This window comes from Bombus impatiens, unplaced genomic scaffold (genome assembly GCF_000188095.3).
Source record: "Bombus impatiens unplaced genomic scaffold, BIMP_2.2 scf_0058, whole genome shotgun sequence".
Taxonomy (NCBI): domain Eukaryota; kingdom Metazoa; phylum Arthropoda; class Insecta; order Hymenoptera; family Apidae; genus Bombus; species Bombus impatiens.
In genome coordinates this window covers 364,315-385,286 of record NT_176477.1, presented here as the reverse complement: position 1 = coordinate 385,286, position 20,972 = coordinate 364,315, and the positions used below count along the sequence as shown (strand labels likewise).

At 36.5% G+C, this 20,972-nt stretch overlaps 1 protein-coding gene across 4 annotated transcripts in view; it reads left to right on the top strand.

Moving 5' to 3' along the window:
• The window catches only part of LOC100749943 (pleckstrin homology-like domain family B member 1), a 63,601-nt gene that overhangs the window by 19,176 nt on the left and 23,453 nt on the right, over nucleotides 1-20,972 (top strand). For 2 of the 4 annotated variants that reach the window (XM_033324662.1, XM_012393426.3), the window contains exons 2-3: nucleotides 11,441-11,572; nucleotides 20,532-20,705. In XM_033324662.1, coding sequence (XP_033180553.1) covers nucleotides 11,441-11,572; nucleotides 20,532-20,705 — 306 coding nt within the window. Of the gene's footprint in view, nucleotides 1-11,440; nucleotides 11,573-15,368; nucleotides 15,542-15,612; nucleotides 15,878-16,179; nucleotides 16,299-20,531; nucleotides 20,706-20,972 lie in introns of those variants that run through there. The other 2 variants (XM_024372274.2, XM_024372273.2) reach the window with 2 other exon arrangements.

The following is a 20,972-nucleotide window of genomic DNA, read 5'->3' as shown; positions in this document are numbered from 1 at the left end:
ATTCAATTTTTTACATAGACGACGCATGTTCGAAGTGAATTTGCTTTTGATGGCATAGCTGGTATAAAACGCAAAACAATTCGAGGAACAGCCGATATGCGCATCAAAAAGAATAATCAAATAATCAAATTTTTTTTATAAAATACATAGTAGGTTTACTGGAATTATAAAGGGAGCATACCATTAAATATCATTTATATTACTTTGTATTAAAATTTTGAGTTTTTATAGTAAATTGTGATTTTTTATTTTATCACGGCTATATCACACATCAACCCCGCCGAAATGAAGTTTTGGTTTGATATGTATATTCGTCGAACGCAATTAACTGGTTAAGCCTGTTTAAACTATCTTCAAATTGCCATCCTGTTTTGTATTTCTTGAAAACCAAAATGACTTCAAACTATTGATTTAGATTCAGCAAAGGATGTGCTTACTCGTGGAAAGGTGTGTCGAGTGCAGAATTAAACGTGATTGTGATGTGGATTTTGAGGATGTAGATTCTAAATGTGCACGAAGTCTACGTGCATTTGGGAAACATTCACATCACTTGACTCTACAATCTCGGGACAAAGTACGATATCTTTTTAAAAGCAATTTGAAATGTGGATAAAGTAAATAATTTACACGTATATCAATCATTTTATTAATTATATTCACGCTTTACTCTTGCTTTTCAAATACTTACACCATGTTATACGTACATGTTTTATATATTCTATAAATCTAATGCACATGTTTTTGTCGTAAAATTTTCGCTTATTACCACGTACATATATTTAAACGCAGACTGCATCATGGCAATCAAGCATGTAGCGTATGGAAGATTCGTCATATGTAATCAATTCTGCTGAATATGGCAACCACCTAATAAGGAATTCATTGGACGTTGTCATTGACGAAGACGTTGCTATATCGAGATATTCCACCTTGATAGTACTCTCGATTACCTTTTCAGCAATTCGCGTAATAGAATATACAAAGACAGTCAAATGATGATTTTTATGAGAATTATTTTTAACATTCGTGACAGCGTTGGCTTTTTATACTCAATTTTCCTTATTTAAGAATAATTCTTTACATCGTATACCACAGGTGAAATTACCTACTCTATAATTTAAGTTCCATTTTCGCTCTATATGCCCTTTAATTCTAACATTATTTAAAATTAGTATAATTGTTGTTACAAGTCGTTCTTAATGAATTTCGTTTTGATATAGATCTGTTCTTCAGATTATTTTTTATCTTATTGTTAAGTATTCCCCTTTGTTTCATAATTCGATTAATGTACATAACACTTAACCAATCTTGTTGCTTTCATGTTAATTCTCCGTGGTTAATATTCATTTCGCCTGTAATTCATCTTCTATTGACAAAGAGGTTTTTTTGGTTAATGATGATATCAAGTTCATGTCCGAACTTCAACTTGAAAATATCAATCAATTCGGTAAGTAGGCATTGTTCGGTTAAGAACAACGGAAATAAATATATATTTCGTTTAACGTGTTTGCTGAGTACATAGTACTGTCAACCTGTTCTCGAGGTCCCGAAAAATTTCAGACGCAATTCAAAAATATATTTATATGTCGGAAAGGTCATCGGGGCCTCCCTTTTGGAATATTGAGGAAATTCAAATACCCTAATCCAGACTTTTACTATAGCTACACTTAAATAATAAAACTAAGAAATAGTTGTGCTTAAGGTTTCTGGCTTGGGCTCGAAGTGACACAACGGATCACTGAACGTAGCCACGGGAGAGACGTGTACGTAACAGAGGTATGGAATAATTATATAGCCCTCCTTAAAAACAAAGATTGGCCCGAGAGGTGGGGAGAGGACTATATAGGGGCAGTTAGACTTGGACATACATAGAGTCTATTCCGAGGAGTACTACTTGCACTTTGAGTGACATCAGGATCGTGTATCACATCACATTCGTCGTCCCATTGGCCGTGGATTCGTTATTGAACCTGAGGCCACTGTAATTCTTGTCTAATCACCGCGATTACTCGATAACGTTGTAATACTTACGATTGTGATAATAAACATTACCGCTATTGTATGACAACCATGGCTAATCCTAGCGAAAGTTCCTTAAATGTCCCTAACCCTATTCTTAACGTCAACCCGACATTAGAAGTGAGATCATTGCACCGGTTATAACAGAAGAATATACGAAACCCAGAAGAAAACCGACCAGCCGCATCGTCGAAGGTGTCTTGTTTCAAATGTCACGAGGAGGGTTATATCGCGCCTAATTGTCTGTTATTATGGAAAAGAAACTATGATTCCAATAACTAGCGTCGAGTTGACTTCTGAGTAGTGGAAGCGCCAACTGGTAGATCAAATCATCTGTGTGAGTTGTTTCCATTTTACTCCGATTCTGGAGCCGAGTGTTCACTAATTAAAGAATCCGTAACCTTGAGATTTTCTGGAAGAAGAACCACTGATATAGCAGTAATGTGCGGAACTTGTATTAAATGTACATCTCAAATTTTGTCCATTGCATTGATGGGTTTATATTGGAGATAATTTTTTATGTCCTTTAAAATATGATATCATGATTGGTTGTGAAATTTTAAATCAAGGTTTTGACGTAATATTACATAAAATATCCTCGCTATGTGTAAAACAAAAATAAGTAATGTCTATAATAAATTCGCTGAAAACGAGATCGATATTAAGGAAGTTGACACTGATGTACATGATAATGATAAAAGTCGATTAATTTCTCCTCTCGAAAAATTCAAAGACTCATTCGTTACGGGTTTTCTACTTACTCGCGTAAATATAGACCAGTTAGAAATACGATTAATCGATCCTAACATCGTCGTACGAGGAAGTCCTTATAGATTTAGCGAGGAAGAGCGAAGAATAGTACGTGAGAAAATAAGCGATTTAATTAAAGTAAAAATCATAAGGCCTTGTAATTCACCATTCGCGACCCCTATGTTACTCGTGAAGAAGAAAGACAGCCCAGATAGATTATGTGTAGATTTTCGAGAACTAAACGAAATGCGGCCCCGGATCAGTATCCTCTACCTCTTATTGCGGATCGAGTCGCGAGATTGCAAAAGCGAGATACTTTATTGGTCTGGACATGACCAGCGGCTGTCACCAAATCTCTGTTCATCCTAATTCTACGGAGTACGCAACGTTTGTTACCCCAACGGACAATACGAGTGTGTAACGATGTCGTTTGGATTGAAAAATGTCCGTTTTTCAGAGGGACATTCTCAAGGTCTTGGGCGACCTCGCTCATTCGTACGTTGTTGTCTATTTGAATGATGTTTTAATTATTGCCAACTCGATAGATCAAGCTCTAGAAAGATTGTACATCTCCTCTAAAATCTAAAAAGATCTAAATATCCTCGTAAATGCCGGATTTTCTTTTAATTTCTCTAAATGCTCTTTTCTAAAGACATCGGTGCTTTATCTTGGATACGTAATTCATAACGGAGAAGTTCGCCCCAACCCGGGTAAAATACAAGCCTTGAGTTTTTTACCTGAAACAACGACCGTCACACAGCATAGGCAGTTCATAGATTTAGTTTCTTACTTCCGAAAATTCGTCTCTAAATTTTCACAGGTTATGAAACCTCTATATACGCATACTTCCTGGAACAAAAACATAACTTGGACAGATAAACACAAAAAGATGGGGCAAAAGGTAATTTCCGTCCTGACTGGTGCTTTGGTGTTAACGATATTTGACCCTAATTATCCGATAGAATTACATACTGACGCTAGTTCGGATGGATATGGGGTTATTTTAATGCATATGATTGAAGGTAGAAATAGAGTAGTAGAATATTACAGTAAAAGAACTAGCCCCGCCGAATCTAGGTATCATTCCTATGAACTAGAGACGTTAGCAGTTGTGAATGCCGTTAAACGTTAAACGTTTTCGCCACTATTTACATGAACGAGAATTTCTTGTTGTTATTGATTGTAATTCCTTGAGGGCATCTAGTAATAAGGTGAATTTAAATGACAGGGATTACAGTTGGTGGGCTTACTTACAAACTTTTAATTTTGACATTATGTATCGAGAAGGTAAACGAATGGGACAGGTAAATTTCTTTTCGCGGAATCCCAGAGACACAACAGGCAAGTTAAGTAGTAAGAGTGATTTGAAAGAATGTTATTGTTCCGGTCGATGCTTTTACTAAATTTGTATACCTGCATCATGCTCGTAAAATAGATTCCCTTAGTATTTTATTCGGCGGCCCCTACCGGATAATAGCGGATCAAGGAAGATCTTTACGGGTAAAGAATTCTAGGATTGCTGTCAAGGTAAACTTATTAGACTCCACTTAATAACAACCGGTGCTAATGGAGTTAATGGGCAGGTAGAACGTATTATGGGTACGCTTAAAAATATATTTACAACAGTAGAAACGACCGGACGGTCATTGCAAGATGCGATTGGGGAAATACAATTGGCTTTGAATTGCACCTCCAACCGCGTTACTAAATCGAGCCCATTGGAACTACTAATCGGTAGAACAGCAAGACCATACGACTTGTCGCTACCCGATAACATCGAGGAAAAAGAAATAGACATCTCCGATGTAAGACGACAGGAAATAAAAGGAATAGAAACTAGCGCTAGATACGATAAAGATAGGTTTGACAAAACTAAAGCTAAAGTGGTTAGGTTTAATCCCGGTGATTCTGTATTGCGCAAAAATGAGGAAAGAAATCAGATTAAATTAGATCCAAAATTTAAGGGTCCATTTGTAATAGCAGAAATTTTGGAGGGAGATGGGTATATTTTAAAAACATTAGACGGTAAACGATCGTATAAATAGAGTCACGATAGATTAAGAAAAATGCCAGATAGTTGTATTCCTGTTGAGTTGGATGTCTGTAGTGATAACAGGAACAGTAACCATGACGATATGAGTACTCCAATCTCGGAAGATCAGTAGCACTATAGCTATAACAGCTAGCGGAGCAAGTTCGCTCGCATCTCGGAGCAACAGTGTAAGGAAGCTCAATGTGACCGTGTGATGGATTTCGCATGTGTTCGGAGCGACAGTGTAAGGAAGCTCAGTGAGGCCTTGTGATGTAGTTCACTTGCGTCTCGGGCCGACAGTGGAAGGAAGCTCAATGAGGCCTTGTGATGTGGTTCACTTGCGTCTCGGAGCGATAGTGTAAGAAAGCTCAGTGAGGCCTTGCGATGTAGATCACTTGCATCTCGGGGCGACAATGTAGTAAAGCTCAGTGAGACCGTGGAACGAAGCTCTATGTGCTCGTGCGATCTAGTAAAACGAGATTCATTTGGGTACGAAATCGAGAATGGTCCGTCATGTTATTAAGATCCGACTGATAACTCACAGGAGCACCTTGATAACACAACTAGCACCTTGAATACTAATCATAATGCTACTAATTTTTGTTTTCTTTTATTCCTTTCGCTATCAAACCGCCGAACAAAGTTTTGTTGCTGAACTGGATCCTTGGCTTATTTGGACATTTAATTAAATTGTAAATAACGTTAGTTGTATCGAGTCTAATGTTGTCAGGATGGCCGTGTCGGAGATGAAAGGACATCGGGACCTCCCTTTTGAAATATTGGGGAAACTCAAATACCCTAATCCAGACTTTTACTATAGCTACACTGAAGTAATAAAACTAAGAAAATGTTGTGCTCAAGGTTTCTGGCATGGGCTCGAAGTGACACAACGGATCACTGAACGTAGCCACGGGAGGCACGTGTACGTAACAGAGGTATGGAATAATTATATAGCCCTCCTTAAAAACAGATTGACCCGAGAGGTGGTGAGAGGACTATATAGGGGCAGTTCCACTTGGACATAGATAGAGTCTAATCCGAGCAGTACTACTTTCATTTTGAGTGACATCAGGATCGTGTATCATATCGCATTCGTCGTCCCGTTGGCCGTGGATTCGTTATCGAACCTGAGGCCACCGTGATTCGTGTCTAATCACCGCGATTACTCGATAACGTTGTAATACTTACGATTGTGATAATAAACATTACCGCTATTGTATGACAACCATGACTAATCCTAGCGAATAACGCCCCTAACCCTATTCTTGACGTCAACTCGACATATACAATGAGTGATAGGAATTTAATAATCATCGAAACCCTAAAAAATAATATTTCAATCTCGTAGAGTGCAGATATACAGTGATTTCAATGCTTCTTTTATATTCGAAGGGTTTTAACGTACGATAAATAATTATGTACTACTAAATATCATCGCACCACCTCCACACACCATAAATCATCCCCAAAAAATAAACACCTATTAACTTCCAAATCTCTTGCAATTGACTAAACAAAATATCAACGTTATCTTCAAGCTTATCGTTACTGTGGAAATTCCATCGCTACATAAAATCAATCGATCTCTCAAGATCTCCGCAAGGTCGGTAAAAATGCTAACAACATCAAGCTTTATTGTGTTGGAATTTAATGGTCGATTTCCGGTCCGCGGCACTCGAGAACTGAGAGCTTGACGACGATAACGAAAGCAAGAACTCTGTTATATCAAGACCAAGAGTGGTATTATTTCATCGCGTAACACTTGTTTCGTGAGAACATTTCATGAGAGCAAGCAAAGCTACGATGCAAACGGCGTCTGCTAGGTTTCTTCTTCTTCGACTAGCTGTTGGTTACCGAAGTCTCCTTTCGCTGGACCAGCTCACTGCTCGCTTTTTGCTGCAGCCGTCTCCTTTTGCAGCTGAACGTGGAAGGCGACTGAAAGTGTCGCGCCTACGCGTTGTTGCCCCTCGATTAAATGTAAAACGTGAACCCGCATCGGCCTCACCACGATGAATCGCTTTTTTTCAACTTCCCAGCCTTCGTTTTAAGAAAGACACGAAGGTCGAATTATGGCTAATTAGCATGCCACGTGTTGAATGTATGGTATTTATGGTGACGTGAAGTTTTTTATGTTTAGATGTGGTGTCGATATGCGTATCTTCCGAAGTTAAGAAAGGCGAATTCATCCATAATTAATATATCCATAATATAAATGTTCATCCAAAGTGCCAGAACGAAGATAACAATGTTAAACTGACTATTGTTTCGTGAGGAGAATATTCTCCAAACATTTGTCAAGATTGCTTGTAGAATTATCTGTTTAGCAAACTACTTTCTCTCGTAAACGACATTATTTAGCGTGTTAACACCAGACTATGCTCATAGAGGCAACCTAGATTTAAGCGTATAACTACATCGTTATCTGCGAAAACTTAATTCATTTAAACTTAAGGTGCAATTCAAGAAAGTGACCGGTGGAATTACTTAATTATTTGGTATTACACTACTGTCATGATGTTTGCTTCAAGATTAATTTATAATTTATTTATCAATTCACAAAATGTTTTCAACTATCCTTTTATAAAATTCGATACGAAGTAGTATAAATTATATAGAGTATAACATCTCATTGGTATCGTTCAATCTATATTACAATCAGTTTATTATTCTTCTTGTTTCTATGCAATAAAATTTTCTTTGATTTTTTTAATAGGTTGTAAGAATTTTCGAATGCCATTGAAAGCTTTTACTATTACGATAAAAGAGATAAGATTGAAATAAAAAGAAATATAAAAAATAAAATTGAAATATTAGTGAGCAAATACATTACTTTATAATACATAGAATTACGCAAGTCCACAACTTTATTTCATGCAAATGAGCAGGTGTTTTATGCAAGAAGAAAAAGGTATTATTTAATTATCAACCTTCGGTTTGAAAATGTTGAAATATAACCGTCTTCGAAGAAGGGTCGCACTCGCACAGAAGGCCACATTCGCATGACGGAATAATTTTGTCCTCGACTAAAATCACCTGCAAACGAGCAGGTGTATCCTTCGCGTATAGGAATTTGAAAAGTTTAACATTGAACCGAAGTTATACGGTATCTGTTCTGTGCTAGATCCTGATAATAATTAAGACAGGAAATTGCGGCTCATAAAGTAAGTGCTTTACGATTATGATAGTTAGTATGTTTCTCGAACTCTCGCTGTTTAAGAATTAACTAACTAATTGTTCGACTATGAAAAGACAAAAACCATATGTTTAACATATAAAAATCATTAAAAGATTTTGAATGACAATTTCTAGCGTAGAACCGATAAAGACACGATTGTTTATTATTGCATCAGAAGAATTATGCGTTTCATGTGCTACTAATTATACATTCCTTCGCGATGAATGTACCTCGAAGCTCGGAGCAATTTTGTTTTTCTTTGACAATTTATGAGCGTATTTTTTTAACGCAACAGCACATGCAATAAGCTGATGTTTTTTAACGCAGTCAAATTTTTCTGGCTCCCCTTCTCCTTCTCTCGTTACTCGTAATCAGAAAAGAACGCGTATACCCGATTTCGTGGAAGACTTTTTTGATACGGATAACTATTCCTAGCGGTCTTGTTCTGTGTCACGTTTCAGTTGCTGTTATTTACAGATAGAACTCCCTCGAGTTCGTATTTCTAATGTCGAAAGCGTTAGTTAAATCGCGCGAAACGCGATAGTCAAGCTTTAGAATCAATCGCGTGTCTCTTGATTAATTCGATGAATTATTTTCCAAGATCTATTCCCTTTCTCGCGAAGAAATGAGGAGCTTTTTGGTCTGGGTTCGTATTAAAGTAAATTCGGAGGTAGCTCTTAACTCTTTTGATTCGTTCGTTTACATGAAAAAAGAGGTCAGCCAAGTTTAAAAGAGTTCTTTTCCGAATTCCGTCTATTCGGAAATAGTAAGGAATTAACTCAGACGATTAAAAATAGTACACTGTTGACTCTACGCAGAAAAACGTTTTAATGGAATGCACAGCTGTGTTTTCGACTTCCCTCTGAATTTCCCGATGTTTACACGTTTATACATGAAAAGGCGAATTGTATAAATGTTAGAGGAAATTTACTCTATCTACTATTATGGTTTTTCTTGAATTTGATTGGGTTACTTGTTACTTGAACGCATGAAAGACTACTTCTTCGTACGGTACAAAAATGTAAAACAGTATATTTATCAAATATAGTATATTAATATATAGATCGAATAAAGACATAGAAAATCCGACATCGATACACATATAAACATTTAATTTGCAAGAAGATCAATACTACGTAGATTAAATTATTATGGACAGAAAATAAGAGCGATGACTTTATGACATTAGAAACGTATAACAGCTCGATAAATCAGCTTCTGAGAATTGTCAAAAAAATAGTACGAAGCGTAGTTCTCATTGAACGTTGTAAATAGCGAATGGAATATAACGACCAACGACGTTATGAATTCTCACCGTGAGGAAGACTCGATGGAAACTGTCGTTCCAGTTGTCGACAAACTGCTACCGTTTATAGGGTTGTTCATCCCGTGCGAACGATCTTAACGAGTTGAAACAACTTTAATTAAGCGCATTACGCTAGGCCGTCCCATTGAACTTTGCCTGTCGTTGTCGTGCTCTGACACGAGGAAATAATGCCTTTCAGCTCGAATTACTACCGACTTACTGTTGAAGCACGTGTCCTATATACATATATCTATAAAAGAAATTTTTCACTTTTGACGAATCTAATGAAAAATTCATTTAATTTTTGATTTGTATTCTATATCGAAATATTTCGTGTACTTCTCTTCGCCTTTTTGGGCGTATGTGTTATATCAAGAAATCGATGACGATCGTGAATTTGTTATATGATGATGCAACTATAGATTTAAGCTGGTTGAATTACGATCCTTGAATTTTATTGAGCGTTTATTAAAACTTTGCAGCTTTGCGTTGAAACAAATTTCTCTAATCATAATCGCCGGCGAGTAAGACGGGAAGTCGTTTTATTCATGGTTTGTTTCCATTAATCTCGGCTGAAGATCCTTATAAATTTGAACATTACTCTACGATGACAAAGCAATATAATGTAACGTTTTATGAAACAGATACGTCATATATATTTGTCTTATTTATTGAAAAATTAATATACTTATATGTATAGTATGTACTATACCGTGCTGTCAACAGATTAATCTAAATATGACTGAAATATTAAAATAAGCGAATCTGTTATCCAGAAATGTAAAATTTTGAATATGTACATATATTAATGGTATGACAAATTAGTTCTTAAAATTTTTATGTTTCAAGCATTTCGCCGATCTAGCTTTCAAGTATATATCAGGAAAGCCTACAAGGTAAAAACCCCTCTTGAAAAATTTCAAGTACCCCGTGCTTCTAAACGAATATGTTAATCCTATTTAGATGCATTTATGGGGCGTTGTACATTATTATTTACAGAAACTACATATATATCCTTACATTACGCACGGATTATTATTGAACGTAGTACACAATTGCAATTTTTCTCTTTCCATTTCAAATCTCTCCCCTCTTCATTTTCTAACACATGCTCAGCCTATAACTATTAACCACATGACCCAACACATTCATTTAAAAAGTTTCTATCCACTTTTAACTAACGTAATTACTTAATTTTAATTTTTCTATAGTGTATATCTTTCCATTTAAAATAAAAGATAGAAAAGAACTTTAGTCGTAAAGCAGAAAATGACTATACCGTGAAATATCAACGTCAGATTACACAGGATCGTTTGTTGTCAGGACGTGGAAATTACGCAGACATCAGGATCACATTAAAAAGAAAAAGATCCTTTTTCACGTTCGTAGCACACGTTACACCTCCTCCGCGAGGTGTATACCCACTAATTTTTCATGACCCGTGACTCCGAGACGAGGAGAATGGGAAGAAAAAAGAAAAAAGAAAAAGAAGAAGAAGGAGAAGGAGAAGAAGAAGGGGACGTACAGAAAAAGAATTCCGACCATCCCGCGGCGACCGGTTTCCTCTCGTTCTTGCGTCCCTTCTTCATTTATTTTTCTCATCTCGCGCCGGTAAATCGATCTCATCCCTGTGTCTTCGATGAAATCGAATTCGTCGTACCGATTGTCACTGCACTTTTTAGCCTTGAGCGACTCTTGTAGAACATTTAAATCAATAAAACATTTAGTACGAAGAATTTGGAAATTTTATAATTTTTGTTACGTGCCACGAGAATGATCTTTTTCTAATACAATTGATGGTTTCAATTTAATTTGTTAATCTAATTATCCTTATTTTCTATACAATTTTAGTTATTGTACGCATATCTCGCGTAATAAACCCATTGTCATCCCCACTATTTATACAAAAAAAGAGAGAAACAATTATTTCATTTATAATTTTCCCTTATTCATCTTTGAACACCAATAAAATCGTCTTTAATCTTTTAATGTCCTCTGGAAAAGGTGTGTTTAAAAAGAATGTGTCGAAGCACCTGTTGAATGAAATTAATTTACTCGATGTTGCACTTTTACAAAGTGAGTTATAACATCACGAAAAGCCTAACGCAATAGAAATAATTAATTTTAACAGAGATTTTTCTGTATTTTTTCGATATAGGCATGGCAACCGCCGGTCTTGAGGTGCGCGAGGCTGGACGAGCGTTGCGAGTGCAAACGGAAGCGCCGCATCTCGTTTCCATGGGAAGCGGACGTTTGTCAACGGCGGTGACCCTACATCCTTTACCCGAAGGTAAGACTATATACGCTTGCCGGATGTAATAACGAATTGAAGATGCTAACGGTGGTGTACCCGACTGCGGTAAATAGCGTCTATCCCTGTTCGAACACGTAAAGGTGGCTTAAAGGTGACTCAAACTAATTTCGATGTGATCTAATGGATGGTTAAGTGTAGGTAGGATTTTGAATCTGACTTTCTGGGGGAAAATAATACTGTACGAAGTTTTCAAGGTAACACGGTTAAGGGCTGATGTTATGAAATTCTTGAGAAAGTTATTGTTACTGCGGGACTCTTTATGAAAAAGAATGAATATATCTTATTGAATTTTTGGAAATTTGAAATTAGAAATGTGCTTCCTAACTTTATGAAATTTGAACGCATTCAAATCGATATTGACTTACTCTATAGCTCTTTCCGAATCAATTTTCTCTTTCGGAATAAATTTTCATTATTCTAAGGCGAAAAACGGGCAACTATCTACATCGATAAAACATAATATCACGAAACACATTCATTTACCGAGCATGAGAAAGAAAAGGTGAGTTTCTTTAGAGAATCAATTAAACGTATAATTTTTTACTTCGCTTGTATCTCGAAGACAATTAAGACAATAAGCGTTTGCTAGATAACGCTGTATCCATAACAGGCAATGATTCATCAATTTTAATCCGTGATTCGAACATGGTAGTAATTCTGTCTGATAAAGCTTAATAATGCTATATAACTACGATCCAACGCGCTAGAACTTCCACTTTGTGTGTTACGCAAATGACGGTGGGGAGAATATCTCTGGGAAATGAAGTCTAGTTAATTTCTTCGAAGCGATTTTCTTGGAATTTTGTCGTCTCTACGTTTCCTCGTTGTCTATAATGGACTACATTAAGAAGTCGAAGGTATTCTGAGCGTACATACTCTTGGTAATTAGGAAATTCGAGGAAGAATTATTACGATGTGTACTATTCCGTATCTTTGTTTATAAATTATTCGTATAATTCATAAACCCATTTAAAAAGTTTTTTAAACTTTAAGGACCATTAACGGTTATTCGTTTTATGGTGCTACATACATTAATTTTTATTTATTTAACACGTCATCACGAGTTTTATTAAAATGATTGATAAGCCTAATTTTTTCTTGTTTCTGTTCAAACCTTCTATCTTCCGATGCAGCGCGATTCCAGTAAATCGTATGTAATTATAAACACGCCTTTCAGACAGCATTTATAACATTTAGATAATCTATCAAACAAGGGGAAACCGAGATTCATCGATAAAACGGGGCCACGAGCGGCGGTACGATTCGCAATTGGATGATAGTCGTACAATTAACTTGATAAAATTCATCTATGGATCCAACTGATGGATCTATTTAGCACTGAAATAATCGAGACATAGCGGGATTTCTCGCGTGCTAAAGGGCGACGGAGAATTTTTAGAAATACATCGAAGACGCGACAGGAAGCCGAGAGGTCCTCGACGTGCATCGATGTCGAAACCGGAAAAGAGTCGACCGAACACAAATATTTGCATTCACCGCACCGAACAGATCGAACGGGCCGAACCATTTGGCCAATAATAATAAAGAATCGCGATTAGTAAAAGCAAGGTTCCTCGCGGAGGAAACTAAAATTTCGTAATCGGTTTTTGTAATTTCTCGAGCGGCGCCGATACGATCGGTTTTCCGCGGAAAGAATTCGAAGGAGAATAGAGTGATGTGTAACGATCATAACGTCGATGGAACGAGGTAACAATGACGCCGTGTCTGTAGTATTCGTGTTTTCCGCGGAGCGTGAGACTCTTCCTGTGCGATGAATGCACATGCATAATTCCATAGTTTGGATTTCTGAAGAATTTGTTTGCTTGGATGGTAACAGGATACAATGTTGTACATACATGTATTATAAACATATCGCAAATCGAATTGCCAAACTTATGATTTAATTAGAGCCAATTAATGGACACGAAAAGTAACTTATTGGAGCGTCAAAGTAAATTAAATTCTACGTATCTCGAAACAAAAGTTCAACTATCAATAAATACAATCGTGTTGCATTTCCAATTCGACCTACTATCTAAATTTTATCCCATTGAAAAAATCGTGCCGATCAAATATTTAACCGGTTCCTTCGAAGCTTCGCCAGTCGGAGTCGACGACGGTCGATATATCGATGTGAACACTACGATCCAAGATACTCCTTCTTTCTCTCTTTATTCGCCTATCGTGAAGCTCTTCGTCATTTCTATGCGTGCATTTTATGTCCGTGTACGTGCATACCAATAAAATGACACTGTGTAAAAACGGTTGATAACCGCGCCAGAAAAAGTGTAACGCGGTGAGAAGTGTTTCTCTGTATGGCAGTTCGCCAACCGGAAACTTCTCTAAATCGATAAGAAAGCAATCTCGAGATAACAATAAATTAGTAGGAAGAAACAAAGGAATATATCGATGAATTTACTTGACTTGTATTATTTTTCCTGTTTCTCCTTTGACGTAGAAAACGTGGAATTCATGGTATTGGTGCAATTTGGAATTCTTCGACTCGTGTGCGGTCCGCGTTCCTTGCATATATCTGTTGCTCGTTGTGTTTATTCGTTTTATCGCTATTGCGAGATTCTTGTAGAGCGGTAAGTTGTATCGTATTTGACGTTGAAATACCAAGGTATACTTTTGAGAGTTATAGGTTGGAATTTGATGTTTCCTTTTAACGAGGATTCGATTGCTTCTAGAATTTTCTTTTCTGGGTTTTTTTTTAATACTGATTTCTTTGCAATCTTTTTTTGGAAATAGTAAAAGTTCTATTTCTTTTGACTGTCGTAATTAAATAGTAATTGCAGTTAAACGTAAACAACTTAACTACATTGTGTTCAGAAATCATCAACGTAAATCACGCAAGTATTTACACCTCACGTTTTGTACGCGGTTTCTTCGCAGAGCGAAGATTTCAGCAAACGTGTCAGAAATAAACCTTGCGCGAAGGAACGTATACCCAGAATTGAGGAAATTTTACTTTGCGTTTGCCAACACATTCGAACTTTTACGAAAGCACACGAATCTAAACAGCGCACTAATTCTACGACATCTACGGCATTTATAAACTTTACCAACTAAAACTTCCTCTATCACTTACGCAATCCTTAACGTTTCTCTCTTAAAACCTCGTTATTCCATTCAAAAACTGCGAATTCGCCTGATATCAAAAGAACTTCCGTTCTTTTAGAAATGACCTCGAACGATCCAATTAACATAAAGATTCCACATTCGTTCCACTGCTATTCCTGCTCCTCGATCTCTGATCAGAAAACATAGAGTTGGTCTAACGCCTATCGCCTATCGCGCAATTAGTATCTAATTACATGGCAGTCGCGTAACAATGCATGAACTTGATATTCCTACCGTTTTGTGACAGTAAAACAAAGTAGGAAAAAGTGAATAGCACGCGGGAGAAGTAAACGTAAATGAAGAAAAGGAAGAAGATGATGACGATGACGAAGAATGTGAAGTAAAAGAACTAGAAAAAGAAGAAAAAGTCGAAGAAAGAAAAAATCGTAAGATAACGCGATGTTCGTGTACATTGACGCATATAAAATAGGTAAAGAAATATGAGAACGAAGTAAAAGTAGAGAAAAATGAAGAAATTGATGAAAGACGATGATGGCGATGAAGAAAAAGAAAAAGACGAAAGAGAAGGGTAGAAAAGATCATAAGGCAACGTGGTGCCCATGCACATTCACGCGTAGAAAGTGCGCGTGCGTAGCTGCGCACATGACGCCTCTGTACGCGGTATATAAATGGCGTAAAGGCGTTTACGCGGTCGAAGGGGAGTTGGAGAAGAGGACAGTAACCCACAAGGAACGTTCTGTCTCATAAGCGTGGTGCGTTGCACTTAAATATAGTCGGTGCATAGAGAGGAAGATAGAGAAAAGTTCACGCATACGTATATGCGTACGTACCGTTGCGGTGGAAGAAAGATAGAAAAAAAGTGTAAGAGAGAAGTCGAGAATGCAATATAAATTATTGCATGAGTCAATCCTCAAAGTGCCGTATATTTTCAGGCGACGCGACGTTCGTTCTTCTCGTCGTCCTATTATTCTCTTTTAGCACAACGGGCTCCCTGCTTGTTTGGAAGTAGTACACTCACGGATTCGAACGGTCAACAGTATAATAGTATGTTCCTTTCGTGGGCTGTTTCCTACGTCGGAGACGTTTCTTAGATCTCTCGCTTAAAATTCGATAATAGGAAATCCCGTAAGATATTTCATGTTTCGTGTTATATCAAGCGAAGTTTTGTACGATGCAGAATGTAAAATGCAGAATAAGGTAGAAGTCGAGATTTCGATATTGCCCGAAAGAATTAAACCGTACAGGTTTGACTGATCAAGTGGATCGAACCTGCGAATTACCATGGTCGTCGATTATCAGAAACCAACATAATCACGCTAAATATCGTATTATTCGTTCCGGAGACGGAAACTTTATCGTCGATCGATACATTTCGCAGTCGCATTAACCTGATCCGCTGGATAGATATTAACAAAGACCCATTTACCTGTGGTACGGGCGACCTCGCGCGTAGAACAAAACGATTGTCAGGAATTAATCTCCCTGTTTCTCGTTTTCAGTCCGTAACTGTCCGACGTCATTGTTTGACCAGCTTTTAACACGTTCAACTAGGCTTGAGCCGCTGATGGTTTAAAGTGCTGTGTCGGCGCAAGACACGGTGGTGCTTCAAAACAGAATTGTACGTTTTTAACACTTTGGACCGTGCGTCCTGTAACTGTGCTGCGTTAGTGTTGGTTTTGTACTACAGCTGGGAGAACAGTTAAAAACTCTGTTGACAGATGGAAACAAATTTCTTTTTTCAAACAGAAATACTCAAATTAGTGATAAAATTAACTTTCTTGTAATGGAATCCGAATAATGGTTTCGTAAAATGTATATGAATTCCGGAGAATGTAGTATACAAAGTTATGTAGAAAATACAACATAAAAAATGTGAAGCATCGAAATTCTTCGTTGGAAAAGTGAATATAAATACATATGTACTATGAAACACTATGAAACACTATGAAACACTATGAAACACTACGAAACATTATAAAAATATGTATATGTAGTTGTTATGAATAATATAAAAACACGTAGTTATTTATATAAATAAAGAGATTTTAACGCATAAATTTCCACTATCAGATGGTTTTACAACGTTTATACGTATGGATAACGATATCATTTTCTTACTATGTTTGGGATTATGGCACATTAAAAGACAATTTGTCTTTCGTTATCTAAGAAGCAGCTTTATTTCTTCCAAGATAAAATGGATATAGCGTTCAGATAACGTGCAAGATAAACAAATTGTAGCTGAATTATTTATGAATATATAAAAAGAAGGAAAAATACACATTTGTAATTTAGCTTAAAAGTTTTAAACTTTTTGTTTTAATTTGCTTTTACATGAAGGTATTGAGGAAATCCAAAGATACTGACCGTTTTTTTTTTCTTTTCTTTTTCCTTTTTCTTTTTTTCTTTTCTTTTCCCTTTTTCTTTTTTTTTCGTTTTTTCTTTCTTCTTTTTGAATGGATATTTTCGAATATGCATAAAGTAAGTAGTAATCTATACCCAAACGAACTGGCTAACCATCGTTTAATGTCGACCAAGGACACAGATAAAGAAAAAGCAACAAAAAAAGTTTTAGAAGTTACTCATTTTTACATCGTTAGGAATGTTAGGTGTAGAAATTGATCACTTTCACTTACCAAAGCGCTTTTCCAAGCGAGTTTGGAACCAATTTTAAACCTATTACACTTACCTACATATTTCCCATCTCTCTAAGAAGCAAAGTAATCAATACGTATCCCGATGCGTGAACAACATAGGAATGCAACAGTTTCGCTAAGATATCGTAATGCCAGAATGCAAAAAGATCACGGTAAAGTTAAGCATGAGCTAACTTAGGCTGATCAAAATCGTGCCGAGCACAACACGTTCTCGCATCTATTTTTTTTATTTTCGTTGGAATAGTATGCTGGAATAGTAGCTTCATTGAAATTTATAGTCGAAGTATATCGTGCTATAGACGAATCACAAAGAACTTTCTCCAACCCGGACAAAATTTCTGTCGAATTGTACGTAATGAAACTTTGAAATATCTAAATTCAACGATCGTCTTAACTACTCCATTTTTCCTGTTTAATTTCTTGCGTCAGATCGGATCCCTTGATCTCATTTCGATAGAATCTTTCCCATTGTTTAAGTTTGAATGTTACCGCAGGATAGATATCAACTACGAAAAATTTAGGAATTGTCTGAGAGACGATATGTCGTCTATGTATACATGGAACGCATATGTATACTTTAACGCTATGATTGTCATTAACAAAGTTGTTAGTCGATCGTACCAACAAATTTTCGGAGCGAAAGTAGTTAAAAATTTCATCGATTCCTAGTCGTATTAAGAATCGTTTGGTATACAGATTATATATATGGAATGGTGCTCTGCAAAAATTGGTGGAATTACAGTTTGTAGTGTTTGTAGATTATCGATACGATCCGCTGGCTACGTTGTAATTGCGTAGGACTCTCGAAATCGCAGCGACGGATCGCCCGGATTTATCGGGTATTACGCAACGCCATCAATTTTGTTAATGTATTGCTCGCAAAGCTAACACTGGAATGTAGATAGAGCTGTTTGTGATTGAGGTACTCGGATAGATTGAAATTCGTTTTGTTGGAAAGGTGTAAGTTTTCGAAATATTCCAGATATGTAGGATCTACATTTTGAAGAACAGGGAACTCAGAAAAGGAGGAATGAAACGAAATGAAAAAAAATAAAAAGGAAAAAAGGATTCAAAGGTGATAAAAAGGAATAGAAGGAAATGGAAGGAAAGAAAGGGGAGCAGATTGGAGCGCGTCGCGTTCTGCCGACTGCAAAATAGACGAGACTGACTCCTCTGCGCGAGGTATATTTTGAACGTTGCGTGGCGGAAACTTTTCCAAAAAGACCGAAAATGTGCGAGAGTGCACGACCGCGCCAAAACTAAATATAACAGCCAGTCCTTTGTAGAATGCGCCACGATTTACTCGCTGTTCTCACAGATTGGCGCGCGCGTATACCCAAAGTTATTTCGCGCTAATGATCGAGCCGACCCTTTCACGGAGAATATCCTGCGAAAAGGAGCGTGCACTTCTTTTTTCGTGTTAGGTCGCAATTCCGCGTTTCTACGCCCTTTTACCCTCGAATGCGATCGATCGTCTAAACGGAAAGAGTATTTTACATCATACGGAGGTAACTAAGTTCCCCTGTCTTTATCCTCGATTTTGTATAATTCACTTTTCCAACTATAAACAATCCAGTTGGCTCGTTTGATCGAATTGCACAAGAAGATGGAAGTTATCCGGCAGATGTATTATTAGAGTGACTTGACGAATCTCTAACTAAAGATCTGCATAATAAACTATTATATAGAAAGTTATTTACAGTCTCTTTGATTAAAGGTTATTTCACGCATCGATTGCATCGTTAGAATACACGACATGGTTGTTTTCTTTTAACTAGAGATAGCGAACGTTTGTCCCTTATGTTTCTACTGTATACGTTTTTTTGTAACGTATTGAGAAATTGAAATGAATTTAGACAAGGCTATATTAAAACGTTAAATTCTAATTTCCTATTCTCATTTTGTAAGTATACGCGTTTTGTTATTTTTGATGCAACTAAATATAGTGCTTTAAAGAACATTATTTATTTTGATATTAATACTTTAAATGTTTTTTCTGTTATCTCGTAATCAAATCACAAAACAAAAAACAAAAGTTATAAATATAAAATTAAATAAAAAGTTAAACAAATCCGTAACACCTCGATTTCAATATTCGCCTAATTCATTATGTCTTCTTTGACTTTCTTCTCGCCTTAAAAATTTCTCTTAAGAAAAAACCAATTAACCATGACTTAACACGTACATAATTCACTGCATCCCTGCGCGGCAGCCAATTGTTCAATCAAGCAGATGCTACGATGAATTTCTTCAAGTTTCTTAATTTAAGCACATTGTTAATATGCTCAGATGCATAGCACATCGGAGAGAAAATGAATCGTAATGCATGTTCAGAATGGACATCCAAGCATTCGCTAATACGTTAAAAAAAGGAATTCCACTTATCAATTGAATATTAAAAAGATCAGAAGAACTGGGCTTGCTACCATAATCCATGTTAAATGGCAACTTCAGATAGTATGGATGCCATGTAGATTGAAGGTTTTAGGATCTTGATCGCGTTAAAAATGATGCTGAATACGCGAAAGCTGCTCGAATAAATGCAACTCTCACGATAGCGTTCCTGAAAAGCTGAATAGAGCTTAGAGTCGTGCATAGAGAATTGGAACAACATAATCATGTTGTTCTTGATTGTTGTTCATAATTTGCTGAATTACAGCGAAAAGAATAATAATGAAACATTAATATGTATAAGAAATATTGAAAAGTAATAGCAAGTATCTTTCTTATTCATATTATCTGTCACCACGAATCTACAACTCAATATTCAGCATTCGGTATACCTAGATACATGAGTATATGTAGAATGCCTGTGACGCTTTTCATGCAACTTCGAAAGCCAAGATAGTTAATTGTGAAGATGGAAGCAAGTTTAGTTAGTTTTGGTAGTGGTTTCCTTACCGTCTAGAATAATAGTCGAAATTGTTGAATAGTTTCGCATTTCTCGAAAACCGAGTTACCGCATTACTCTCAAATGTAGCGCACACTCTGTACTCCAGCTTATTTTCGTCGCATTCTCTCCAGATCTCAACTCGTTCGATGTTTGTGCACGATTATCTTTCGAATCCTTCTGCGTAGAATGCCAATTGTTCGTGAATTCGTTATATAACACTTTAAACAATTGTTATATCCTTAATATAAAATAAAAGTTCTAAGTTTCTTAATAACTACTTAATAACTAATGTTTTGTTTAGGTAAGTTAACCCTTGGATCGAGTCGAGATGCGGATATTTCTGTTGTTGGTACCGGCGTCGAGTCCATTCATTGCACGATTGAAAATAATAACGGCGTGGTCACTCTTCATCCCATAAATGGAACTACGGCAGTCGATGGTGTATCGATAAATTCACCAGTGAGACTCGCTCAAGGTAAGACCTTGACTCAGATACGAATGACCAAGTATAAACTTTTTGTAAACCTGCTACTTGGTCAATTTACACCGTCGAAATTAAACCTCATGTTTTGTATTTTATATTTGTATTTGGTATTTAGTATTATATACTTCATGTACTTAGGAAACGTACGTAGGAAAAGTGTAATTTTTAAGTGTGTAAGATATAATTTGAAATATAAAAATCTACATACCTAAAAATATATTAAGAATATTTTCAGATGACTATAAATGGGAATTTAAC